Raw genomic sequence first — 22,385 nt, 5'->3', positions numbered from 1 at the left:
TCAAATGGGGAATGTGTGTTTTCTGCAGTGTAATACAGGTCATGTGTTCCTTTGTGGTTCCAGAAAAATCATGTAACTTTTAGACAATTCAGGACAATATCATGAATAATAAAGGTAAGACCTAATCTTCAAACCAGCAGTGAAGATAAAATTTACAAATAATGACATTATTTAATGTTTGAAGTAAGACAAAATACTTTAACATTTTATAACAAACTACACTAACGTTTTTATGTGATATATTATGTCCATTTTCTGATCTACAATATGAATTTTTATGGCCTTAAATATATTTTTTGATTATGTATAACCACGCTATACTAAGACTAGGATGGGGATTAAATTTCTTCCTATGGAATATTCTACTTTTGACATTTTTTTGACATACTACACTGACTTTTTGGTAAAATAAACAAGTTTTTTTTAATGACATACCATACTATGATTTCTTTTATTTTGATTTTTTTTTTTTTTTTTTGGCATGCTATACTATGACCTTTTAGTGACTATTTTTGGCATGCTATACTGTGACCTTTTAGTGACTATTTTTGGCATGCTATACTATGACCTTTTTAGCGACTATTTTTGGCATGCTATACTGACTTTTTTCGTGATTTATTTCGACATACACTAGGACCTTTTTGTGATTCTTTTGACATGCTAAAGTCTGACTTTTTTCAACATACTATTCTATGTTGATTTTTTTTTCGACATGCTATGAGTTTTTACTGACTTCCTTCGACATGTTATACTATGTCATTGATGAGCTCAACACTAAAGACTGTAGAGATGGTTGTGGATTTCTGCAAGTACCCAGCCCAGCCTGCCCGTATCCCACTGTGTGAGTCCATGGTTGGCTTCGTGGAGTTCTTCGGGAACAATCATCACCAGGACATCAAATGGGAGCAGAACATTCTCCACCATCAAGAAGGCTCAGCAGAGGATGCACATTCTCCGGCAGCTGAAGACGTTCAACCTGCCAAAGACGATGACGGTGCACTTCTACACAGAGTCCATCCTCACCTCCTTCATCACCATCTGGTCACAGCCTCCAGGACCCTGAGGCAGGCAAGAAGCATTGTGACTGACCCCTCTCACCCCGGACAAAATCTGTATGAAACACCTCAAGGAAAACAACGGTTTCATCCCGACTGCAGCCAGGCTCATCAAACGGTGTTTTTTTTTTAAACATCCTTGTATATTGTTCATGTTCTATTGAAAAATGTAATGTTTTTGTTTATGTCTTCATACTATTGTAATGTGTATATTGTTAAGTACCAATCCCCATGGAAAATTCCTTGTATGTTCAAAAATGCTTTGCAATAAACCATATCTGATTCTGGTTCTGATTTTGACATGACATATTAACTCAATCCTTTCAATATGCTATACTATGACTTATTTCAACAAACCATATGATGACATTTTTCATTTATCAATCAATAGAAGTTACTGACAAACAATTTCATAACTTTCCACACGATAAATGCTTTATTACGCTGTGACAGGACACACACACACACATCACACTTCCAGCACATTGAGTTAATGTTGCGTACACGTCGTTAGACATTCTCCACTCCACGGCCAAACTACAGCAACAGGACCCTACTCCATAACCCTATCTATAAAGATGCCACAAACAAAGCCCATGGCGGATACAGACGGATAAGGCAACGCCACACACAGTTAGCAGGTGATAGGACACACACACACACACACACACACACACACACAGTTAGCAGGTGATAGGACACACGACCAGCTCAGCCCACTACACCTCCTGTAGGTCACATTTCATTTTACAATTAAGTTGTTAGACACGTTTTTCAAGATGTGAACAGGCGTTAGATCGACACCGTGTGATCCTCCTTGTGTATATATTCTCTCTTTAAAAGCAGCTTCATGGGTTTACATTGATTAAAGGGCTCAAAGTGCTGTAGGAAATAATAACACATAACAGCAGCTGGACATCACCCGGCTCAGCCTCGCTGCAGCTACACCACGTGGGTGTTCAGTCAACTTGGTGGTTAAAAATTAATTTTGATACAGCTACAGTTTCAGGACAATAACTTGAAACCTATTCAGTACATAGTAAGGAGGGCAATATATATTTAAGGTTATAATAACTTTGATTAGGAATCTGGAAAATACAATATCAGCTCTGATTGCTTGTTGAGCTCTATTCACCCTCAAACATAATCTGTCGATATCTAACTCTTCCCCGTCGTTATCTTAATACAATAGAAGATCCCTTCTGATAAGTCCCACGACTTCACCGTACAACACAACTTTGATAAATCTACTTTAATGTATTTGCAGTCAATCAGCGCGTCGATTGGTGATTGTGTAAGTAGCGGTCACAGATGTCTGCTTGTTGGGTTGAAGCTCTCCTCCTCCGGCAGCAGCGGGGGGGGGGGGCCGTGGCTCAGATGGCCGCCGAGGCGTCGGCGTCTTTGGGTCGCACGCGGGTCACGTGTTCCAGCTGGCCGGAGTCGGACACGTCGTAGCTGGTCTTGTACTTGGCCAGGATTTTCATCAGTGGGCGGAGCTTCAGCCACCACTGCTCTTTAGGGATCCTGTGGCTGAGGAGACAAACACACATGTGTGTCTCCTGTTTCCTCCCTTCTTTGTTGTCCTTTGAGCCGGGCTGTGAATCTATACTATGATTAGATTGATCTCTGAACAGCAAGGGGATCACGGAGCTGTAATGCTACCGAGAGGAAAACTGTAAAATGTTACTCACACAAAGTCAGACTCGTCCCGGAGTTGTGACACCGGCTGAAAGACCAGAGCTCTGCGACGCATCCCCAACAGGCAGGCGGTGTCCTCCGAGTTAGTAAACACTCGCCCTGCAATGAAGACACGCTTCAGCCTTTATAACCAAACACACACTCGTGCACACACACACTCGTGCACACACACCGTTACTGAGTCGCAGCTTACCTCCTTTGTAAGAGTCCTTGAGCGTCTGTGTGATCCACTGAATGGCTTTAGCAGCGACTTTGGTGCCAAAGTTTCTATCAAATGGTGATGGAGCTCCGCCCTGTGAAGAAGGAAAATATTGCTCTATTTAAATCAAGGCTGTGAAAAATAATATCACAATATTAAAATGGATATTTGTATTATACATGTAAAATGATCACAGTGATGATTAGTGCAACAAAATCTGTTCACTTCAAATGGTAAAAATACAGCATACATAATAAAAAACAACGTGTGTGTGTGCGTGTGCGTCCGACCTGCTGCATGTGACCGAGGATGTTCTTCCTACAGTCGAACACTCCTCGTCCCTCCTCAGTGTACAGCTGGTAGATGAAGTCAGTGGTGAAGTTCTCGTTGGAGTTCTCATTTCTGAAACACACGTTAAAAGGGCAACAGCTTAGTTAAAGGGGTCGGCTCGCTGAATAAACTAAACTAAAATAAAGTCAGGAGCTGCTGTAAACCCTTTTCTTTGGATCTACTTTTTACCAAAGAAACAATCCCACATGAAGGTTCAGTGGAGTGATCTGTGGATTGTCCGTTTGAACAGCGACACAGAGATGTGGCTGTATTTAGTCTCCTTTGGGTGAACCGGCCCTTTAAGCAGCCTAACTAACTAGTGTCCTCAAGCTGTTTGTTCTCGACACCCCCCACTGCTCAAGTGCCCTTGAGCCACTTAGGATGCACCACTGACGCAGGTGCAAACCTCAGCAAAGACACACAATGTCACCTACACACTGTCCACAATATTACATGTGTCCTACTTCCCCAGACCTCCATCCTGCTGGGAGCACTTTAAACAGCGTGATGCTGCAGTGGACTTAAAATAGCCACAATAGAAGACACTAAGTAAAGTGTGTACAGTCCATTAGCTGTCTAAGACATTTTAAAATGTCGGGTATTTCATTGAAGACAAATACTTATTTTCTGTAAGACAAAACACAGGTATTACCAACAAAAGACAGTTTTACAATCCTACACACACACACACACAGGTTAAATAATGTGTGCGGCAAGGAAACAACAGTGGAAATGTAACATTTGACTCACCTGAGCACTAAGCCTCTCTGGATGCTCGTCTTCATCTTCTGCGTCAGATGCTCCACGTTGGCCTGAAAACAGAGAACGAAGCCTCGCGTTACAACCGGAGCGACGGCGTCCTGCAGCCTGCAACATGCACGAGCAGCAGTCTCATCACCCCCCCCTAGAACAGAGGGGTGCAGGGTGACATTTACACCACCAGGGGGCCCCATAGCTGCTGTTTGTACCCTTCTGATGAAGCCCAGACTGGTTTTAATGCATAAGGAAGGTTGTACAGGGCTCCTTTCATCGTATTCATTCATCTTTTAAATGTCATTAGGAGAAAAAAAAGGTTTTATATTAGAATACATAGAAGAGTGTGACGATATGGAACAGCTGCTTTAAAATAGTATCCCCCCACACACATGTACTCTCAGTTAAGTCCCATTTTATGTTGGCTAATGCCTATTCATAATGTAGAATAACACCAACACATTAATAATTATTTTACTAATACATTTTTTAGTTTATCTTCTGTTGCCACTTAACTGTATATTATTATTTGTAGAGTAGAAAGTAGCTCACACAAGGCATTACAATTTAAAAAACAACTATTATAAAAGTAAAAGACGTTAAACTGTACCAGACTAAAATAAAAATGAAACATCAGAACATAAAGTCAGGATGTCGGCATCCATTTGAGGCGTAGAGGAGTTGCTCTGTAAATTGTAAAGAATCTAACAAAGTTTAATTTTAAAACAGTGCGACAGTAACGACGGCTCTAATCCCCCCCGACCTGATGCGTGTTGATGGGATCTGTCTGTCACGGAATGAGTGACGCAGCTCAGAGGTTATTAATAAGCACGACTGCCATCATATCTGGGTCACCTGCACACTCCTGAAACGTCCAGGCAGAGGCAGCGATGAACTGACGGCAGCTCAGAGGCTTTGAAAACATTTACATTAACGTTTACTGCTGAGGTTAAATGAAGGTTATGAAACATAAAGACATTAAGAACACATCGGAGGGAGATACGAGCCTTTAAGTTGCCTTTAACGTTGCCTTCTTCACTAAACACTTAAAGCAGACTTGGTCTCTGACCTGCAGGTCCCGGATGTCAAACGGCTCCTCGTAGATGTAGACGGTGTCGGCGCCTGCAGCCAGGCCGCCCACGGTGGCCAGGTAGCCGCAGTAGCCCCCCATGGTCTCGATGATGAAGACCCGCCGCTTGGTGCCGCTGGCCGACTGCTTGATGCGATCACATGTCTGCATTGCACGCGCAGAACTCAGTTATTAACGAGCAGAAATCACAGACTGGTTCATCAGAGTAGAGCTGAAACAACCATCTGATGTGCAATCAAGAAGAAATAAGACATTTAGATAATAAGGTATTGATATCAATAGTTTAATAAAACAGTTGTTGCAATAACTTCTCAAATGTGGGGATTTCCTGCTTTTATCTATTTTAAATTAAATTAACTAAAGTACTTTGGGATTCTTGTAAATGTGAACTTTGGGCTGTGGAAAACTGATGGAAATATAGATTTATGTCTAAAGACTGAACAATAAATCAACACAGTTAAATAATGATAATGATCAGCTGCAGCTCTCCTTAAGTAGACAAAATACTGAGTAGACATGCAGTTACCTTTACAGTCCACGCTTTAAGAAGAGTCGCATCAGTGAAGTTGTGTTCACTCACAGATTCTAGCTTTACTGCTGAGATAGCTTGTTTTAAACTCTCACTGTATCTTCAGAAGCATGAACTATTACTCGTCATTATTCTAAGACATGCAACACTACAGGAGGCCTCTGGCTGTTATATTCCAGGTGTTTTGTGTCGTCACCACTGGCCCTTACCTCCACGACCGTGTCGAGAGCCGTGTCAGCGCCGATACTGAGGTCGGTGCCGCACACATTGTTACTAATGGTAGCAGGCAGCATGCACATCGGGATGCTAAACTCCTCGCAGGCGGCCTGGGCCTCGTGCAGCTCCAGCAAAAACTCAAAGGCCTGGTGGTGGTGGTGGCCCTGATATGAGGTTAGACCACCGGGGGGGCACACTACTCATCTGAGACCCTGTCCCTCTGTGATGCAGACTACAGGGATTCAACAGGCAGCTTCATGGTGCACAGAGGCTCCCTTGACTTGAACCCTTCGTTGGTTTCTAACTGAAGCTGTGACACAATGTGCTGCTTCATACTAACTGTTTACAGTATATAATATGGACTCATATTCATGGACTGTCTTTGCAGTTCCTAAGCAAGAAATCTGCACTTTTCCGTCACTTTTCTTTGTTTTCAGGGGTGTTTTTTTGTTTCACCAACATCTACAGCATCTAGTATTTACACAACAACTGAGAACTCTTGAAGATTTGAAAGATAAACTCTGAGTGTGTGAACCACTTAGCTGATGTTGGTTTAAATAAATGGAGATCTTTCCCTTAATGGAGTTGGTGAACGATAATCTAAATCTGTTTTAGGAGCTTTCCCAGTTAATAAAAACATATTTCTATTTTTCTAGACCGATGTTGAAGGACACAAGTAAAGGGAGTCCTTTGAATTAAACTGAGACCATGAAGATGCAGCTGTGTGTGTGTGTGTGTGTGTGTGTGTGTGTGTGTGTGTGTGTGTGCGCTGCAGTCTGGCTCTCTCCAGGTGATGGGGCCTTTGGCTGAGAGGAGATGGGAAGGGGGGGGGTTAACCCTGGCAGACACCGAGCGGTGTTGACGCGTAAAGATAAAGATTGCGGTGAGTCTCCAGAGGCCGGAGGCGATGCTTCCTTTTACGTACATGAATGTAAAAGAGGGCCGGGCCTGGAGTCAAAATAATATCCAGACTAAATGTAGACCGCATTCAGCGATGCTGGACTTCATGCCTAGACTGCATGCAGACTTACTCTCCAGGCGCGCTAACTGAGCGTTGAAACACATCCCCGTCCGCTCACCGGCTGTTTCCCAAACAAACACAGCCGGGGCCACGTGCAGCTGCCACAACACAGGTCACTGCATGCACGAGCACTTACCTGGGACCTCCGCTGACCAGCTCGCCTCCAACAACACCAGCATCAAGGGTTTCACTGATGTGTGTGGTCTCATCCTCCCGATTAGCCTTTGTGGTAATCATGAGTGACTTTCTGCTGTTGTAAGGATGCACCGATATCGGGGCCGATACCGACTCAACATTGGTGACAATGGGGCAGATCTTTTCTATTCAGTTCTATGTTTAGGGCTGAGCAGCACGCTGGTAGGACGGAGATAACAACAAACACGTCAGCAGTTTGCTATGTCAACAGGTCATGTGGATACGGAAAATATCTGGGAAGCTAATGTTTCAAGGGCGGCAAAATATAAACACGTAAAATAATTGAGCTCCTCCAGAAGAATCATGCTGCAGAATGACCCATTGTTATCAGCTGATACCTAAAACCCCGGTATCGTTATCGGGACGGAAGAAGTCTGATCGGTGCATCCTTAACTCTAGGACCCTGTGGCTGCAACATCTACCTCATTAAACTTAAATAAATAAATAAAACTCAATGATATTCAAAACAAATGTCAATGTCTTGCCAGCAGTTTTTTAGTTTTCTTAAGTTTGAGGATGTGTTGCCATTCTGAATTTGATACTTCATACTTCTGTGTGCTGCACCAGCATCATAAACGACCACTATGATGTGGTTTTGTTAGTGTGAAAGCGGAGGGTTAAGTCTGTACGCTCCGTGTAGGTCTAAGGACACAAGTTACAGGTTCCATTGCTGAGTGTCAGGTTGCCTGTGTTTACACAGAACATATTGCAGCCCATCGATACTTTACAGCAATAATATTGACAGAAGATATTCTTGTCAACATCATGTGAACCTCTGCTGAAGTGTCTTAACTTAAATGAAGTCCACCTTCTGATGGTTGAGTTGATGCGAGGACGCGAGCTGTGGATCAGCGAAGCCCCAAAACTCTGACAGACCGGATGGTGTGAGCGCGTTACGTCCTGACTACAAACACACACGTAGTATCACTGTAAACAACTTACATCAGTGATGGCATTCAGAGCGGTGTCTGAGCCGATGCAGAGGTCTGAACCGGGTATGTTGTTGGAGACGGTGGCGGGGACCATAACCATGGGCACGCAGAGCTCGGGATGTTGGTCCCGCGCAGCAGAGAGCTCCAGCAATCCCACGTAGGCCTGCAGCAGTGAGAGCCAGCGTCTTATTGGTGGCCGTTGAGGATGTACAGACAACAGGGATGAGGTGTGGGAGAAAAGGGAAGAGGCCTAACGCCAAGGTCTCTACCAGGACTAGAGGACATGGGAGAGTGTTTAACTAGATCCTGGTGTAGGGTTTGTCAAGAACACAAGAAGCTAACTTAGCGTACTGACATCTTTGATATTACTTTCATCTTTTCCAGTACGAACACATTAAATGTTGAGGATCATGTAGAGAAGACATAAAGGTGGGACAGACGGGGGAGGACTGTACTGGTGGGGAGGACAGACGGGGGAGGAATGTACTGGTGGGGAGGACAGACGGGGGAGGACTGTACTGGTGGGGAGGACAGACGGGGGAGGACTGTACTGGTGGGAGAAGCCAAAGGCAGAGAGCACCAGGCCACACAGGGAGGACAGAGACACACAGAGGATGTTTGTAGCTCCACACACAGAGAGACAGGGAGGGAGACAGTGTTCACTATCTGACCAAGCTGCACAGAAACCTCTGTATTCTGTATTGTTAGACAGTTTACTGATAAATGTTTTGTTTTATTTCAAAAAACGTTGTTTAAATTTGTGATGGAAGTTCCATTTCTGAGATATTTTAGTATCAGGTTTCCAAATAGTTCCAAATGTACGGTTTTGGCTTTGCAGCTCGGCCATGAAGTAAAAACGGACAAATGTGGACGGACAAGGAGGGAGCTCATGACATTTCAATGTGTCTGAATTGTATTCTGAAAATGTGGCTATGCAGAAATGGAGACATGTTTTGCATATTGAAATGTTCAAATCAGTGAAATCAGCAACATTAAAAAACACAAAACATAATGCACTTAAAGAGAGAGTTCTTAATAACGCTGTACGACAAGAACAATATCGCTGAGCAATGAAAATATTACTCAAGATTTCTGCTTTCATAGAATTATTAGGAGCTATACTGAATTATAAAACAGTCACAATATAATATTTTTAGGGATTGAACCAGCTTGTTCTTCTTTCTTACCTCAAATCCTCCGATGACCAGCAGAGCGTTGATGTTATGGAGCTTAATCTGCTCCGCTATCTTGTCCAGATGTTTCCCTGGAAGAGTTCTAGTATATACAAAAAGGAAATAATTGTTAATATGTTGTTTAAAGATAGATATCACGAGTCTGAAGCAACAACAAGGGATGATGTGAGAGAAGTGAGCAAGAAAATGGGTCAATATGTTAACATCACTCTCGATGTAAAGAACCAAAGTCACTGACGATATCTACAGTACAATCACTACTGATGACTTCAGCTCCAGATCACACATTTACTCTCATATTCACCGTTTAGTCCCCAGCAGGGAGCCTCCTTGGCCGGTCCAACCACCGACATCTCCCCATTTGATCTCCTTGATCTGATTTGAAAAGCAGGAAGGTGTCATAATTAATAATAATAAGTAATGTGAACCAGCAGCACATTATCACCATCATATATAGTTCAGACTGTGTGTGTGTGTGTGTGTGTGCATGGTATAGCTGCCGTGGGAAAGACACTTTCCTGCTTCCTGCTACTCATCAATTATTCACTTTGACCTCCAAGGAATGCTGCTGACATCCATCACTTACTCTTAATGAGCGCTATAGTTTAAACTGAGCTTATAGATGATTTGCTCCTGGATCACTGAGGGGTGCAGGGGCCAAAGTCTCAGCATCCAGACGTCAGATGTAATACATTAAATAATAAGATAGAGAGATCTCTCTATCAGAGTGAGGAGAGACAGCGAGGTCTGACCAATCACGCCTCAAGATAAGTTGGCTTGTCGGCGGTGTCCGGTTCAGGTGAATAAGATTCTGTTCATACTTCAGTAACTCACAGCTACAGTTTACACAGCGTGACGGTTATATTGATTTAAGGGGAATGAACTTCTCGCACTGGAGCTTTCTTTGAGACGACAGCTTTGGCGTCTGAGAAGCCGATACCTCTGACACTTAGACGACACGTCAATTAGTGATTAAATGACACAAACCGTGACACGGTGAATAACTACGTACCACGTAGTTGCATGCGTCCCCTTCACTCTTACCTGTCCCTTGGAGAAACCCTCGAAGCCGTCGCTGACCGCAAACATTTTGTGGCCTTCAGTGATCCCCACTCTGACAGCAGCGCGCACGGCGGCGTTCATACCGGCTGCCGGGGCGCCGACGTTTAGCACGGCCACGTTAAAGGAGCTCTGTGGATGAAGAGAGAAGCAGTCACACACACACACACACACAGTGGAGACAGCAAAACCTGGCACTAGCACACAGTTTGGCCGAATGTTATAAGCTTTTAAAACATGGTCACACATTCACTGCACAATCACAGCATGTATGACGCTTGAGTTGATGAAGATTGCTTCTCTGCGGCTGTTAGAGGCAAGGAAGACAAGCAGTGATTTCTGCAGCAGACGTGAAGTAGGCCAGTTTATCCCCGCAGGATTATTTAGCAGATTAAAGAAGAATTGCTCCCCATGCCTGACGGGACAGTAGTCCGTCCCCACTGCCTGATGATATCATTCATGTCTCAGTAACTGAGCTGAGGAGCCATGCAGGGCTTTGCCTCAGAGCAGAACAGCAGCTGGCAAAGACGACCTCGCATGCAAGAAGCCACATGCTGCTAAAAGACGCAGCGAAGCAGCGGCTGCTTTCTCATGACAACCAATGAAAATATTGACTTTCACCGAGAATCCAATGCTATTCAAACTCCAATCATCCATCCCACTAGCTGCTGAGGATAACATGTTTTGGGACATAATCTAAAACTGCTGCACGGCAACTGTCAACCCTGAATATCAAAGTGCAACTTCAGGTGAAGCCCATGAAGTTGTGTGTTCATGACCCACATTTGAATGCAAGCCTCATACACTCAGCCTCCAAGGTATTGGTATTCAGTGTGCAGGGAATGAATGACAGATTAGGCCTTGAAAGTATTCCTCCTTCCCCTTCGCTAGGTCCCGCCCCTCGAACGCAGACTGGCCAATCATAGCTTAGCATCAGGCAGCTCTGACCAGGGTCCAACAACTATCTGGCTCTGCTCCAAAGACTCTTATGTAATTGTTTTTCATGCTGTTTCATGGATTCTAAAACGGGTAATTAAGGGTTTATTTTGACCTAACCAGAGTTGGTGATTGTTTGAACAGTGGAACCACTGAGTAAGACGGGTTTGGTGACTTTTATTTAGTTTCTGTTAACTCTGAATGAAGTCTGTTTCACAATATGGTAAAATTACTTATTTTAGTTGCTATAAAGCTGATCTGCGAACTATGCAGACCTAGAGCCGGCTTAGCTGCAGCCTCACTACTCCTCACATACGTCAGACTGCTCTTCATCCTCCTCCTCTCCCTCAGGACAGGAAAAACAGACTGTGTGTTCGTGTCACAAAAAGGACCGCAGCACCCACAAGGCACCTGACCAGGAAGTACCTTATGCTACCGTACAAATCTCAGAGCCGCTGGTGGAGAGACACATTGGAAGAATTACATTTGTGATAATGCCGTGATTGAAATAATCATCGTTTGTTTCATTAGTACTTATTGGTTTTAACGAGTACTTACAGTTGGAAGCTCAGAATCTGGTTTCCGGTAGGAGAGGAGTCGGTAGGTGCTCAGGTTGTTTTCAAAGCTACTGCAGAGCACATTAGAAAATACACAGTGGATGAGTTCTGTTGCTGCTGAGGAGAAACCGCTTCGAGTCAAACAACAAACAATGCAAACACAAGAAATACATCTCGTACATCACGCAGGACCTCTGATGAAACAGGTGGACACACAGACCTCTCTTTATTCAAGCCTGAATCCGATGTTTCATCACATCGAAAGAAGTTAAAGTTCAAAAATACCTGCCACGCAGTCTCACTGCCTCTTCAAACTTCTTCTCATCCATGGCCTTCTGCACCTCCTGAGTCTGATGACGAGACACAGAAGAGCTCCACATGTTAAAAACATTTAGACAATTTCAAATGATTAATACTCTGTTATTAGAAACACTTAAGGCTCACATGTAATGGAGCAATCTCAAGAGTGCACACGTGTTCTCTGCATGACACACACACACACACACACACACACACACACTCTTACCAAATGAACACACTCCATAAGTGGAAGTCGAACTGCCTGGTTGCCAACCAGAGACACAACGCAGGCCGGGGTGGTGGCAGAGACCTCCAGTAACGCCAGCACCGCCTCCACGCCCATACGACTGGCCTGCAAGGACAATATCGCTTTGACTTGGCCTCACGATTTATCATCTCACGACTGGAGAGCATTTCACGTCACATTGTTTTCCATCAAGAAGCATTAGAAGATATCGTGACTCACCAGGATCCGGTCAAAGGCAGAGGGGGTCCCGCCTCTCTGTACGTGGCCCAGGATGGTGACCCGGGTGTCAAGGCCCAGGCAGCGTACAACCAGCTGGGTACGGAGGGAGAACCAATGATGATAGAGGATTAAGCACTCAATAAAGGAACTGCGTACAATGATATCAAATCCTGTCAAATAATGTGTATGCAGAAAAGATAAGGGAGCAACGGGACACAACATATATACGGAATCAAGACATATAAAAGGGAGAAGACATTTTAGAAAAGAAACGTAAAGAAATAACTTGCATGAAACAATAAACAGTGACACATAGGACATTAAACGTGTTGGTGTGCGTTCATGCTCTGAAGGAAACCAACAGGACACCATGTAAGGGAATAAAACACAGCTTCTGAAGGAGAGTCAGTGGGTCGGTGACTCCGCTGTACTTACATCCTTGATGTAATCAGGAGTTATTGCCTTGTTGTGGGAATCTATGGCTCCCTCAGATACGATGATAATGTTCAGCCTTTTCTTATCAGCACGGTTCTAGAGGGATGCAAAAGAAGCAGAAACATTTGAGAACATGACAGAAAACGTTTTGCAACTGAAGGGCCGATGTAGAATCGACTTAAAACGTGACACATAATTATTAAAAGGACATTAAACAGAAAGGTTAGCTTAAATATTCGACATGGGGTTTCATTCTTAACAAACGTGAGTAAAGTGAGTTTAGACGTAGTGTTTCTGACCAATATGCTTGTTTCCTCTGGGCCTAACAAGTTATTCATCAAACATTTTGAAAGCACATGTTTTGAATATAACTGAAGGACTTCCTGTTTGCTAGCTGCCAATCTTCTTCTTTGCATGTTTATAATATAGTTACAGATCGCTCAAATGCACATTCCTGCCACCAACTGTCAGTCGGTGGAACTGCGTGAAACTGAGGGACATCATATCGACCCTTCACTGACACAGAAAGAGGCCAATGTTTGAGGTTTAACTCGTGTTTTCTCACATTTTGTAGTGGTTGAAGCTCATTCTGGTGTATTTTCTACTATTGACGGTTTCAAAATTGAACATTGGTGCAAACTGGAGGCTTAATAAACACACCAAAAGTGTCTGGACCACAGAAAACGCTGTACTGTAACTCTTCAGACGTATTGCTATCCACCAGTTGCTCCAGCTTCTGCGTCAGTCTGAAACTGAGCGCGACTCACGTCCTTCACTAAACCACTGGTAATGGGTTGTCCTTGTCTGTCAACGGCTCCTTCAGCAACTATGATTATGTTCAACCTGGAACCTCGAGATCGACTCTGGACGGTAACAAACACACTCACCACATCAAAGCTTCTAGAAGACTTCATCAGTCAGTATCAGGTGATGAAATATGTAACATCTTTCTTTGAAACATCCGATGATCTGATAAGTTAGTTTGTTTATTTGTGTGTGTCAACATACTAATTATCAGGCTCTGTTGTGCAATGGACAGCTCACTGGACTTCTAGCTAAACAATAGAGATGCAATTCAAAGGTTGTGGGTTCGAGTCCCGACAGAGGCAGTGTTATACAGAGAGAAGACCCAAATGTTTGTATTAATAACAGGTTCCTTCAGCTGCTGACATGCACTTGTTCCTCCTGTGAAGAAGTAGCTTTTTATGCCACATTAGGGCGGCTGACTAACCGGTGACGTGTAATATTTATAGATTTACTTAATATTAATTAAGCAGCTGATGTGGCAGCTACCTTTTCTTAAAACTGGAACATTAACGCATTGAACTTCCAGTCAATAATTACAGATGCAATTCAAAGGTTGTGGGTTCGAGTCCCGCCGGAGTCGCTGCTTTACGTGTTTAAAACATCGACCGTCCTTGAATCTTCAACACAAACAAGCTTCTGTTGTGTATCTCGTGGAAAAAGATACAGCTGGACTTGTATTTGAACACCTGACATGTGTTTCAAAGATTGTCGGTTCAAATCTCACAAGAGTCGCTACATTACTGTGTAAAACAGCGTATCTCAGTTTCTTTGTAGAAATCAAACTAATGCTGCATTCCAGTGGGATCGTTTGTACAGCGGTTACAGAAAGAGTTGGGATTGAGCTGAAGGCACAAATGTTGTGACTCTCTGTGTGTAATGTGTATATGAGAAACGTTGAGACAAACAACCCACTCATGTGGTACTCTAGTTGTTTTCCTGAAAGAAGAAAGTGAGCAAGTTAAGATGTCTGCAGATATTGTTGATACAAGTTGTTGGAGAGAGAGAGAGAGAGAGAGAGAGAGAGAGAGAGAGAGAGAGCGAGAGAGAGAGAGAGAGCGAGAGAGAGAGAGCGAGAGAGCTCTCTGTGTGAGTATATGAGCGTGTGTGTTTACATAATGAAGCAGCTGGCTCTGTGGCGCAATGGACAGCGCATTGGACTTCTAGCGTAACACATGAGAGGTTATTCAAAGGCTGTGGGTTCGAGTCCCACCAGAGTCGCTCTTTTACACCAAAACACTTTTTTAGTCTCTGAACTTGTGAGGAATTTAAGTTTTAAAGCGCTCCTAATTATGGATATAATGTGATACAGTTTATTTTCTTGTAGGAGTCTGGTCATTTCATGCATTACGTGTCTGTGAGAGGGGGGTTTGAGGAATGTGCTGGAGCGGGGGTTGTGTGAAAGTGGCTGCTTGAGGTGTTAAGAGTAACAATGGGGCATCGGCCGAGGAGGGGCTTGTTGGACTTCAGCCAATCAATGAGCTGAGGAATGTGACTTCGGGGAGACAAAGAGTTTGAAGCTCTGGGGGATTTCAGATCTTCTGCTGGCCACCCAGGAGGCAGACCAGCCTCCTGGGTGGCTCGGATTGGATCTCACATTTCATTTTATGTATAGGTTTGTTTTGTTATTAGTGGTGTGATTCGGGTTGTAACTGTCTGTATCTGTTTTTATGCTTCTTGGATAATAAATCCATTTGATTTTTACTTTAACCTGCTGTTGTGTTTTGGAGGCGATTGAGAGCACATGGCTGAAGGGGTCGGGGGGGGCGATTTCTCCCTGTGTCCAGAAGTTATGGCCATAACAACTTCACTTCAAACTCCCACTGAAAACCTGTTAAAAGATGCTTTGTGAAAAATAACTAAAAATCATTACCTAAGGGGCCACAGACTCATGAACTATGATGTTTTCTCTTTTTTTTTTAAGAAGTATATCATCAATTAAACTACTTTTTCGTTCATTATATGTTCCAAAACTGGCATTGAAGTGCAGAAAACACAACATTAAATACCATTTAGCTAAAAAGGTTGCTGAGGTAAATAAAATGTATTGCTACAGTGCATGTGTATCCATGTTATGTATTATATGTACGTATTACACACACACATATATCAACTGATTTAGAGACAGTGAAACTTTAGTGTGTGTGTGTGTGTGTATGTGTGTGTTTGTTACCTCAGACAGTTTCTGACACATGTTGTCCTCCCAGCCGTCTTCAGGAGGCATTTCAGGGATAAAAACCCAGTCCGCTCCGCATGCCAGACCGCTGACCAGGGCCAGGTATCTGCACACACACACACACACACACACACACACACACACACACACACACATTTTAATCATTGCTTTGAATCTTTATTTCCCAGTAACAGATAGTGTGGCTGAACACACACATGCACGGGCCACACTTATCGACGTCTCCACATAAAAGTGTTTTTACCAGCTCATGACTTATTAAAAGCTAAAAGTGTGTAATCCAGAAGAAAATGATGATTTAGTTAAATTTGACAATAGATATTCAGAATGGGCTTTGTTTGGTTATTGAGACTGAGAGCACAGCAGCATATTTAACCTCCTTCTTTACATGTTCTCATGTGTTTGGTGTTTAAATCTCTCTGCGTCGCACTCGAACACAAAGTGAGGAGCCTACCCGCAGTGTCTGCCCATGACCTCCAGCACAAATGTCCTCTGGTGGCTGAAACACAGTGAAAAGGAATGTTAGGAACAAGAAGAAGCACATTTCAGTGAAACCCGTTGGACTGGTCCGCTGGAACGGTCTGTACTCGTCTCAGGATTCGTTCACCTCTGAGCCGTGGTCATGATGGCGTCCACCACCTCGATGATCCTGTGCAGCGCCGAGTCGGTGCCGATGGTCATGTCGGTGCCGCAGAAGTCGTTGTCGATGGAGCCGACCATGCCGACGATGTGGAGTTCCGAGTTACTGCGGGCCGCCTCCTTATCGATCAGACCTGAGAGACGTGAGAGAGGGAGAACTCTCTTCACACCTGTAGAGATGAGCCTCCTTTTGGACAGCTTTCCCCAGAGACAAGGCACCTTTTAATGAAACTTTAGTCCCAAATCGAGGGTCGGACTCTGTGGAACGAGGGGAGAGCATTTTTCTTTGTTTGACACTTAAAGTCAAGTTTGGCTTCGCTTCACGGCGGTTAAGTTCTGAAGCACAAATAAAGAACCATCAAAGGATCATCAGATGATTTACTGAGGAGACTTCTAGTTTCATTTCCCTCCTCTGGTGGACACACTGAGCTGCAGGCTGCAGAGTGTGTTTACACTGCGACCACCAGCAGGCCTCATCACATCTCATGTTTCTTTGTTTTTCCGTACGTCAGCGGACTAATTTATCTAATCTCCGCAGATCTTCAGACCCGCCACAGAGAGGCAGACGACAAAGGGCTGCAGCAACAATGAGAACATATAAGGTCAACCTGAAGCCCTGCAGTGATCGATCCATCACCTTGTTGGACCAGCTCGTCCAGCAGACCGCTCCACTCCTCCCTGAACAGGTTGGCTCCGGTCAGGCTGCCGTCTCCTCCGATCACACACAGGTTGGTGATGCTGTGCTGCACCAGGTTGTGCGCGGCTTTCAAGCGGCCGCCGCGGGAACGAAACTCTTTGCAGCGGGCGCTGCCGATGACTGTGCCACCCTGAGGGGGACGCAAAGAACAATCTGAGATCACATTGTTCTCTCTATCTATCTATCTTGTTAATAATATTGCTTTTCTACAAGATGAATCTTTGTTCACCGTTGCACTGAATATAATCCACTTTGAAACAATGAATGTCCGACGTGAACAAAGAGCGAGAAGGTTGAATTTAATCACAGACTCATTTGGCTGAAGGCTAGAAGCCTCGTTGCTGAGTCGACTCCAATGATCATCACAGACGTCCACCGACTCAGCACAAATATTCGACCGTGTTGGCCGAAGCACAAACACTGCTGCTCCTCAGTCACAAAGCATCTACACACAGCACTCTGTGGTGCTAAAGATGATTCCATCATTAACACAGGATGGAGTCTTGTTAGCGAGAGCGCGTGTGACCTCGACCAGCAGCAGAAGAAGCTCGACTCACCACTTGCAACATGCTGGAGACGCTTTCCCACGTCGCCTCCTTGATGTTGTCTCCTCCGTCCACCATCCCCTGGTACCCCTGAGAGGAGAGACAGACGTCATTCAGGACACACACGTTAACAGTGACCGTGACTGTGGGTCACCTTATCCTCATCCTGAGCATTAATATGTAAACAGATGCAGCTAAATGTTATTAAAAAAAAATCCCACAAAGTTGTGATTTCCTAGAGACAAAATGATGTCTGCAAATTTATGTTTATCAGACCTAAAACTATTAAATTAGAAAATAAAAATCCTCACATTTCAGGAGCTGGACTCAGAGTATGTTCAGCATCATTGCTTGATAAATGACTTGACATTATGAATCAGTTATCAGTCAGTCAACGAATTGATAAACCTGTAAGTAGTTTGATCACGAAACACGTTTGAAAACAATATAACCAACAGCATGAGAAGCTAAATATTATTACGTTCACTAGTTATGCTTCTGAAGCTCCGCTGTTTGTTTTCTTCCCACGGTTTCGTGTACGCTGATCCAAACTACCAGCCGGAGGAAAGGACGGCGTCACGGCACTCGGCTGTCATTACTCACAGCCGAGTGGCCGTCGGAGGCTGATGATGAGCATAGAGCAGCCAGTGGAGGGTGAAGTGGGCCTCTGGTAATCCAATCATACCCACACTGAGACCACATCCTCTCTCTCTGCATTCAAACTGCACTTATACTCTCAGACATTCAGAACCGAACACGGTGTTAATGAAACGGGGATGTGACGTCGCTCTTTCCTGATGTTGAATCATAATAAGTCGATCTACGGATGGGCGTGGTGTGACACCGGCGGAGACAATGCTCTCAGAGTTGCATAGGAAATGGGATTTTCAAACACTTCACATTTTTTCCTATTCACTGTCTATAGGAAGAGAGAAGCTGTCTGAGAAATGCATGATGGGACAGTCATGTAAAACTGGTCTACGGTGCAATAAAGAAAAACATGCAAATGAGCACAACTGAAAAGATTCTCAGAATGACGAAAGTTTCCTTTTGAAATGACCAAAAGACGTAAGAGTTACCGAACACAATCAATAAGTTAACAGATGTAGAAACTCTCTGGGAGTTTATGGATTGTATTCGAGCCAAATCAAACAAGAAAATTGCTAAAATATATAACAGGTCACAGCTATGTACCACTGATCTGTACGTCATCAAACACATCGAACTAAAGACTACGAGCTACACCAACCATTTGTTTACCTGAATGCAAACCAGCCGGTCACGACTATAAACAGACCTTATAAGGAGTTTAAATAGTTCCAGCAGTGAGACAGGAAGTTAAATTCCCTCTGGAGAAAACGTGACATGGACACAGGACAGGAGTCTGAACTCTGTATCAGCCGATGAAATATGAAAAGAAACATCAGAGACGTCTTCCTGCAGGTGAAATAACTGAGAACGCGTCACAATGAAAGCTGTTCTTATCAAAGCTCCCGCACATCACAATGAATGACAGCTTCTGCTGATAGCAGCACAATAAAAGGCCTCTGAGGACAGAAACTGTTCAGACACATTCACCTCCAATCGTTACACATCCGATGATCCAGCCTGCATTAAAACACCGACAGCGTTCACTGCGGTCGCCAGTCTCTGGTGCTCACCATGTTGACTGGTGCTGAGGAACCAAAACCTCCTCGTGTGTTTTCATTGGAACGTTTTCTGATTCAATATTTGGTTTTATATCATGAAGACTCGTCAGTAATAACTCAGCTCCGTGTCGTCAGTGACGTCTGGAGTCACGTCTCACCTCGTGGATGAAGTAGACCTTGGCTTCCACGTAGATGCCCATCCGGACGACGGCCCGGACCGCCGCATTCATGCCTGTTAACGGAGAAGAGTCAGTGGTCGTCACGTCACAGTGCAGAGATATTAATATATATATATAAATATCCTAAACTCCATGGATGCATCTTACTGCAGGTTTCTTAAGAAGTTTGTCCTTTTTCACAAGGAAATAAATAACTAATATGTGTGTGCATCCAATTATCAGGTGATTGTCAGGTGATTATAATTGATTTTACAAATGTAAAAAAAATTGACTGGAATATAATAAAACATAAGACAAAGATACTTCTGTTAAATAGAAACCTGTGTCTTTAAATACAATGACTTACTTAAATGTCATATATGATCCGCAATCTGTCCTTCAATTTACATTTGGGGGGAAAAAATCTTTCTTCTTTCACTCAACTTTGGATATATCAATATTTAATAAGGTCAAACCTCACAGAGAGAGAAAACACATAACAGCATAAACAGAGAGAGGAAAGAAGCAGACAAATGAGATGAGGACTGGAGAGAGAGAGAGAGAGAGGACAAAGGACAGAGAGACAGACAGAGAGAGAGAGAGAGAGAGACAGAGACAGAGAGAGAGGAGACATGAGTGTCCTTGAGGATTTTGTGCCACATTTCACTAAGTGTCTGTTGGAGCACTTAGAGAAATTAGAAACAGAAACAAATGTCTGTCTGAGTCTGTGATCAACACATTGATTGTACAGACAGAGGCTGACACCCTGATGTATTGATTGAGTAGATTAATGAAAGTAATTGATGTAAACATCTGGCTGAGATACGTTGTATGTTGTTGAGAGCTTTGACAGAAGTCGGAAACACAGATATATTTTGACATGAAGCTGCTTCACTCAGCGTTTCTACCGGTTTTAATCAGAGGAGACCTCTGCGATGATAAAAACCTCCTGAACGATGAACCCTGAAGGAATCAGAACTGTGAGCAGCTCACTGCAGCAAAGACAACAACTCCCATGATCCCACGCTGCTTCACGACATCACCACTACTCCTTCTGTCCTTATTGTTGTCAGGAGACCACTGGCGGCAGGAAATTACTAATTCTGCGTCACCAAATTGCTGAAGCTCACCGTGAATCACCCTGCTCATTACCAAAGACTTCTGATATATGATGCAGACTGATATATGAAGTGATGACTCTCATAAAGTCACGGGTGGCTCCTCTTTAGCTTATTCTCTGTGCGTCGGTCAGAGTGACGCAAAGCTCCGAGCTCAGCAGGAACAAGCTGCTCCTCACAGCCGGCACGGCTCCGTCCGCCAGACCTCCTCCTCACGCTCACGAGCTCTGAACAACCCGTCACATTCAGCGGCCCTCGTCTGCAGAGTGCACGCGGGACGTGACTACTTCTTGGATGATGTTCTAAATGATGTTGCTGTTGTTGCTGCATACAAAGCCGTGATAATCTAGATTTGCAAAAACCGCGTCGGGTGGAGGGCTGTGATGGGTTTCATGAGACTAGAAAGATGTTCAGTTCACTGTCACATGAGAGGAAACCTGCAGCACGTCCAAACAAGTTAGAAGATGAAGAATCATTGATGACTTGAAATGATTCTTCAACTGTGGAAATAGTTTAGATTATAGATTGTAGTTTCCTGTCAATCAATGAATCGTTTCAGGTCGAAACTAAACTAAACGATCAACACGCAGAACGTGGATCATTGTAAACTGACACCAGGTGGACTAACAGGATGTTAACCCACAAAGAGTCACTACTTCTCTGGGTCAACATGAACTACACACATGTCAGTGAGTGTGTGTGTGTGTGTGTGTGTGTGTGCGTGTGTGTGTGTGTGGGTGTGTGTGTGTGCGTGTGTGTGTGTGTGTGCCTGCATGCCTGAGTGCTATAGTAAAAGTTGCCATGGTAATCATGTGTCATCTTAAGGTTGGGTTGGTGCTCCTATGTTACAGAAAAGCATGCAGAGGTGAAGAAGGTTAACGTCTGACGTGGAAAATCTATTTTACAAAATCTATTTTAAAATGTAGAATTTCTCAAGCTTTCTCAATTTCACGAGGTATTTTTTTCATCCATGACAGAGCGAGGAGTCTGTGACCCCGTGTGAGGGAAGACCTCTTTCACTACAACAGTAACACTAAAGCTTATATCTTGTTTGGCTTTTAATGTACCATATTTTTAGGATTTTAGATTTTTGCTCTTCTTTGTTTAGCTTGTATTAAATCAATGTACTGTATTCTACTGATCTGTAAATGTCTTTACAGTACATCTATTGTCATATATATGTTTTTCTTAAGTGCATGTTTGCATATAGTGTATTAACAGTAACAGCAGCGTTTTTGCATCCAGTCACAGGATACACATCGTTCACCAACTCAGATAAAGTACTTTAGTTTGTCGGCTTGTTTCATTAGATTCAGTGCGAGTGAATAACAATAATAAACACTTTGCAGTAGTTATGAATGGAAGAGATTTAGGACAGCGGTGACGCATGATTGACTCTGAGCATCATCAGGAGGAACATATGCTGTTCTGTGCTGCAGCCTATAGAGACACAGTGTTATGTAACAACAATAGCTCTGTAGTAAACCTGGAGCACTGTGTAGATAGAAGAGCACAATACAGATACACCATACAGCCAGTATGGTGTATTTATAGACAGTATGGTGTATAAACAGCCAGTATGGTGTATATATAGTCAGTATGGTGTATTTATAGACA

General features: G+C 43.6%; 1 protein-coding gene and 1 non-coding gene across 4 annotated transcripts in view; one reads left to right on the top strand and one right to left on the bottom strand.

Moving 5' to 3' along the window:
- Nucleotides 1-514: 514 nt before the first annotated feature.
- LOC116396206 (ATP-dependent 6-phosphofructokinase, platelet type-like) overlaps nucleotides 515-22,385 on the bottom strand; it is a 23,563-nt gene continuing 1,692 nt past the window's right edge. The window contains exons 2-22 of one of the 3 annotated variants that reach the window (XM_031870664.1): nucleotides 19,651-19,724; nucleotides 17,856-17,933; nucleotides 17,239-17,428; nucleotides 16,570-16,735; nucleotides 16,417-16,461; nucleotides 15,942-16,050; nucleotides 13,732-13,827; nucleotides 12,530-12,622; nucleotides 12,290-12,415; nucleotides 12,049-12,113; nucleotides 11,765-11,834; nucleotides 10,256-10,402; nucleotides 9,516-9,586; nucleotides 9,206-9,293; nucleotides 8,029-8,181; nucleotides 5,105-5,269; nucleotides 4,033-4,094; nucleotides 3,243-3,354; nucleotides 2,947-3,046; nucleotides 2,747-2,852; nucleotides 515-2,585 (exon numbers count right to left, since the gene is read on the bottom strand). In XM_031870664.1, coding sequence (XP_031726524.1) covers nucleotides 2,429-2,585; nucleotides 2,747-2,852; nucleotides 2,947-3,046; nucleotides 3,243-3,354; nucleotides 4,033-4,094; nucleotides 5,105-5,269; nucleotides 8,029-8,181; nucleotides 9,206-9,293; nucleotides 9,516-9,586; nucleotides 10,256-10,402; nucleotides 11,765-11,834; nucleotides 12,049-12,113; nucleotides 12,290-12,415; nucleotides 12,530-12,622; nucleotides 13,732-13,827; nucleotides 15,942-16,050; nucleotides 16,417-16,461; nucleotides 16,570-16,735; nucleotides 17,239-17,428; nucleotides 17,856-17,933; nucleotides 19,651-19,724 — 2,273 coding nt within the window. In that variant the 3' untranslated portion in view covers nucleotides 515-2,428. Of the gene's footprint in view, nucleotides 2,586-2,746; nucleotides 2,853-2,946; nucleotides 3,047-3,242; nucleotides 3,355-4,032; nucleotides 4,095-5,104; nucleotides 5,270-5,863; nucleotides 6,017-8,028; nucleotides 8,182-9,205; nucleotides 9,294-9,515; nucleotides 9,587-10,255; nucleotides 10,403-11,764; nucleotides 11,835-12,048; nucleotides 12,114-12,289; nucleotides 12,416-12,529; nucleotides 12,623-12,964; nucleotides 13,061-13,731; nucleotides 13,828-15,941; nucleotides 16,051-16,416; nucleotides 16,462-16,569; nucleotides 16,736-17,238; nucleotides 17,429-17,855; nucleotides 17,934-19,650; nucleotides 19,725-22,385 lie in introns of all 3 variants that reach the window. The other 2 variants (XM_031870663.1, XM_031870662.1) reach the window with 2 other exon arrangements.
- On the top strand, nucleotides 14,898-14,989 carry trnar-ucu (transfer RNA arginine (anticodon UCU)). Its single transcript is given in 2 exon segments — nucleotides 14,898-14,934; nucleotides 14,954-14,989. It is a non-coding gene; the product is annotated as a tRNA-Arg (tRNA).

The sequence above is a fragment of the Anarrhichthys ocellatus genome, unplaced genomic scaffold (assembly GCF_004355925.1).
Source record: "Anarrhichthys ocellatus isolate YVR2014 unplaced genomic scaffold, GSC_Weel_1.0 scaffold54, whole genome shotgun sequence".
Taxonomy (NCBI): domain Eukaryota; kingdom Metazoa; phylum Chordata; class Actinopteri; order Perciformes; family Anarhichadidae; genus Anarrhichthys; species Anarrhichthys ocellatus.
The sequence above is the reverse complement of the archived record's forward strand: the minus strand, read 5'-3'. Positions and strand labels throughout refer to the sequence as shown.